Genomic DNA, 4,802 nt, shown 5'->3' on the forward strand with positions numbered 1-4,802 from the left:
TCAAGAATCCTGGTTTGGGTGTATTCAAGGGTCTTATGGACATATTATGCGGTAATTAGAATAGATTAAGTGTCTCTTGCAGATGATTCCTTCTGCAGGCCTTAGGGAGGCCTTTTCTGACCACTCTGTCTAAGAGCATCCCACCTGTCACTGCCCCAGCCCCGAGTCTCTATCATTCTCCCTAGTTCATTGTCTTCATGATAGTCGCCACAATCTGTAATAAGAAAGCTTGGCTATTGTTTGGTTGCCCGTACTAAAATGAAGTCCTAGGAGAGCAGAGACCTTGTCTGTTTTCTTCATAGCTGCATCCCCTGGGCTTAGTACAGCGCCCGTCGCAGAGTAAGGACTGAATAAATAACTGCTGAACGAGAGAGAACAGAGCGTAGGCAGGCCTCCGGAGAGGTCAGGGGAACCTGGTTCTTGTTTGAACTCAGTCACTAGCTACATGGCTTTGGGGAAGTCACCTCTGTGGCATTTCCTCAATTTCAGGAGTCATTTGATCAGGTGATTTTTAAGGGCTGATTTGTGCACTTTGAAATTATGTCTAAAATCCAGAATTTTAATGTGTTTTATCCTAAACAAATTTGTACCCAGAATCTCATTTCAGTAACAACAATGCTGAAGGGCTTTCTGATGCAAAACGAGTGCCAATTATTAGGGTGAATTTTACCATGCGGATCCTGAAGGGTTGGTTCGATATTCCCACTCCTTGTCCCCCTAAATCCTCAGTCTTGGGTAGCCTTCCATTTTGCTAGGCTCCACTCAAGGACTCAGGAAAAACAGTTGGAAAAAAAGGAGAAGTGAAGGAATTCATTTTCTGGAACATTACTGAGAGCCTATTCACAAGTACAGTTCAAGCCTTTTCAAGCGCGCTGTCGTATTTCATATTTTCCTATGTAAGGGTTATTTGAATATTAAGGTATATCTTCACAAAAACCCTGTGAGGTAGGTATCAATGCCATTTCACTTATGCAGGAAGTGAGGTTTAGGGAGATGAACTGATTGGCCCTATTTCAGATAAGTGGCAAGTGGCAGGAAAAAAATTGGAGTCTATCTTCCCACCCATTGTGCTTTCCACCACACGGCAGATGCCTAGGGCAAACTCTCTTGGGTATAATCAGTTTTCAGTAGACTCAGGTCTATTTGTTGAATCAGCAAATGAAAATAAATAGGATTAATAAACACTCTTAGAACCCAGTGTTCTAAACAACAAAACAGGTTACATTTCAACTCATCTGGGAAATCCTATTGCAAAACTATTAGTTACTATGTAACTTAAATCCAGAGTTAGGTGGAAACAATACCACAAAAAGTATCAACTTGTCGACAGAGGCAAGAAAGATTTCCCTTCTGAAATAGCAAGGTTTCCCAGGGCTCCTTCTGCAGAAGGGAGAGGGGGATGCCAGGAATATCTATTCCCCGCATGACCATCCATCCATTTCGGTTCCCTTTTGCCCAGCAACTTTTGAAGACTTCACTTTCAAAAGAATCCTGTTCTTTCTTAATGGGAAAGGAATACTTTTCGCACTAATGTGTCCTTATTATAGTTCTCACTCATGCGTTTGTGTGCACGAATGAGAATATGAACCTGTGCCACAATAAATATGTAAAGCTGTACATGTGAATATTAGCGTTGGGCACGATTCTGAAGGAATGGCTTTTCTTTTTAAACCCGCAAATCATTTGGCATTAGTATGAAGCAGGGAAGAAAAACAACAACGCAGAAGGGGTGTAGTTCCTTTCTCTTCTAGTGACAAGCCAACCCTTTTTGCCTCTAAATTTAAAAGGGTCTGGAAAAGCGGATTGGGTGTTGTGAATAGAGGGAGTATTATTTTTTCCTTCCCTACCAATAAACGACGACAAAAGCAGGCAGCTAAGAACTAAAATATCAATAAAGCAAGACAATGAATAGAAAAACTAATAAATAATATTTAATTTGTACAAAATAGCTGTCAAGTGTCCAAGAGTCCCCAGCGAGCAGAAAGCTCCCCGCAGGCAGCGCCTGAGGCCTGTGTGCCCTCAGAGCAGCAGGAGGGAGCCCAGCAGCAGCTCGCCCCGGCCCAGCAGGCGGCCCCGCTCCAAGCCGCGGCCCTTGTTCTCGGCCTTGACGCGCACCGCCAGGCAGCGCACCTCGTCCTCCGAGAGCCCGTCGAAGCAAAAGTCCTGGTCGAAGACCGCCTTGCAGCTCCGGCGGACCACGGCGCTGCGCCTCCGGTGCGTCTTGCCCGGCGGCTGCAGGACAAAGCTCACGCGGCAGCCGACGGCGGGGAACTCAGCGGCTCCTTCAGCCGGGCCCTCGGCGCGGAGCAGCCGGATGCGGAGGCGGCCGCTCGGTCGACTGTACTCGGCGGCCAGGCGCAGGGCGCCGCCGGCGCGGCCCAGAGTCACTGTGCCCTCGGCCTCTAAGCGCTCGGGCTGCGGGCCTGGGGGCGGAGGAGGGGACGCGGAGGGGTCCCGGGCCAAGCCACGACTCCTCCGGGCCCGCAGCGCGCGGCTCAGCAGCACTTCAGGGGCGCGCAGGAGGCGGCGGCCGCGGGACCGCGGGCTCAGCGCGTCCCGGGGCGGACGGAGGCCGCCGGGGACCGTGGAGGCGCGGGAGGGGCCATCGCCCGCGGACCCGATGGGGGCGTCTCCTCCGCCGCCGTAGGTGTGGGCCCGCGCGCGGAGCACGGGTTCGGAGGCGGGCAGCCGCAGGAGCGCGGAGGCGCCGGGGTCCCCGAGGAAGAGCGACTCCTTGCGGCGGGTGTGCGGGCTCTCCAGCAACGCGCAGAAGCCATAGGCGGTGCGCACGCGGGGCAGGTGCGGCAGCGAGAGCGCGGCCTGCGAGCGCGGGTCCCAGTCCGTGCGCGGGGCGCTGTCATCAGCTCCTCTCGGCCACAGGTCGGGCTCCGCCGCGCACCGCCGGGGCACAGCGGCGGCCGGGGGCTGGGACTCAGGCGCGCAGGGCGCCGGCAGCCGCGGCGGGATGCAGAACTCAGGGATGCGACCCGGGGTGAGCACATTGGAGAAGGCGGGCTCCGGTGCAGCGCTGCCCGCGCTGGAGGCTCGGAGTTTCCCGAGGAGCCGCATCCTGTAAGGCTGGGGCTGGAAGTGACGGGAAGAAGCGCTCCTGCGGGGAAGAGAAGCTGCTGAGTTGGGACGCCTGAGGGCCCCCTCGAGACGTGGCTGCACCCCTTCCCCGGGCCCTCTGAGGGTACCAATGCGTTTACCTCCTGGATCCGTCTCAGCCGAGTTCCCGCGCACCCACAAACCCGCCCGGCCTTACATTCATTGGTACAAAATAAACGACAAAATAGAAATCAGACCTTTTCCTCTTCCTCTGTCCCTCTGGGTCAAGAGTTGCAAGAGTTTAGTGTTCTTGCCTCAAGGGCGCGGATGAGTCGTCAGCTTCGGCACTGTGGCGGAGACAGTGGTGCTCCTCTATTATACCGGTTGCCTGAGTCCCGCCCCTTGGCCGGGAGCCCAATCCCTGGAGGCCCTGGACAGTCCGCCTTCCGGGCCACTCCTTCCCGCAGACGCTGGGCGGCCCTGCAGCTGATGCTCACGTGTGAGCGGAGCTGTCGCTGGAGCAGGCACCCTCTGGTCAGCCCTGGGACTCGCATCCGCTCTGCGTGCCCGAAGCCCCGTACACAGGCCTGTGAGAGGTTGCAGGTGAAGACAGGGAGCCTCGTCGCCCCGTCCAGGGACAATTGGCAGCTGAAAATATTGGCGGCCTCTTGGAGAAAGTGAATTCCTTTTTGCTAGGAGCTAAATCCTGCCACCCTTCACAGACTTGCGCGCCTTAAGGACTTCCATTTTACTGCCTCCACGCACCTGCCGTCTCTAGACCAATACGGTTTCCATCGTACTCGTGTATTAGTTAACGCATCTCTGTGCTGCACGCTGGCTTCCTTAACAGCATAGAGCCTGGCTCAATCAATGCTAAATAGTGGTGACGTGGGTGAATTAATGTATGCAAAAGTTTCTGAATGACTTCAGGCTCTGCCTGTCATCTTGTCACAAAAGATGGTGCTTCTGGATCATGCCCTAGAAATAAAATATTTCCAAAGTGACCGCTTTTCTCTTTGTTCCAGCACGGAGATACCCAGTTAGAAAGTCTAACAGAAAATCTAGGTTGCATCATCCCACCCCAACCTTTATTTTCTAAAGTGAGAAAACCGGAAGCCCAGAGAGACTTGAGGAAATTCCATAAAGGTTAAATAAAGCTACTTAATGGCAGGACCTGGAATTAGCAATTTCCTGTTTATTTGGCTCTGCATGTGTTGCTGCCTGTTATCGGAAATGTGCTTTCTCTACTTTTTCTCTCTGTAGGAGTCTTGTTTATTTTCCATAATTCAGCCAGACATCATCCCTTCGGGACCCTTTACCCAACTCCCCCACCACAGTTCCTCAGTCCCTCCTTATGCCCTCCATAAGCCATCTGTGTATCACCACTGCCACATTTTGCATGCTGCTTTGGGATTTTAGGTTTACAGGTTTGTCTCCCCTAACGGACTGAATTTCTTGAGGGCAAGGACTGGGGAAATTCAACCAGAGTAGAGTTTGGGGGACCTATTATGAATATATGGAAAATAAAATAAAAGTGCTGCAATGCATAACCTGGTCTGCCTCCATCCCAGTTGCCCTATCCAAGGACAAGCCTGGCTGTCCTATTCATCTCTTATCCAATTCCAGCAGCTGGAGATACAATGCCAGGAAAAAAATAAGTGCTCAGTAAATATTTGATGAATTATATTGTGTTGAATTGAACCTGATTTACAATCCAGGTCTTATGACTGTCAGGTGCTTTTAACCACATATCT

At 52.4% G+C, this 4,802-nt stretch overlaps 1 protein-coding gene across 1 annotated transcript; it reads right to left on the reverse strand.

Moving 5' to 3' along the window:
- Window positions 1-1,907: 1,907 nt before the first annotated feature.
- Window positions 1,908-4,012, reverse strand: LOC109387084 (C2 calcium-dependent domain-containing protein 4A). The gene is made up of 2 exons (XM_019650778.1): window positions 3,306-4,012; window positions 1,908-3,109 (listed from the first exon to the last, which is right to left on the reverse strand). Exon 2 carries the CDS (start codon window positions 3,067-3,069, stop codon window positions 2,020-2,022), a length of 1,050 nt encoding a protein of 349 aa, XP_019506323.1. The 5' UTR covers window positions 3,070-3,109; window positions 3,306-4,012; the 3' UTR covers window positions 1,908-2,019.
- Window positions 4,013-4,802: the final 790 nt, after the last annotated feature.

This window comes from Hipposideros armiger, unplaced genomic scaffold (assembly GCF_001890085.2).
Source record: "Hipposideros armiger isolate ML-2016 unplaced genomic scaffold, ASM189008v1 scaffold_147, whole genome shotgun sequence".
In the NCBI taxonomy this organism is placed as follows: domain Eukaryota; kingdom Metazoa; phylum Chordata; class Mammalia; order Chiroptera; family Hipposideridae; genus Hipposideros; species Hipposideros armiger.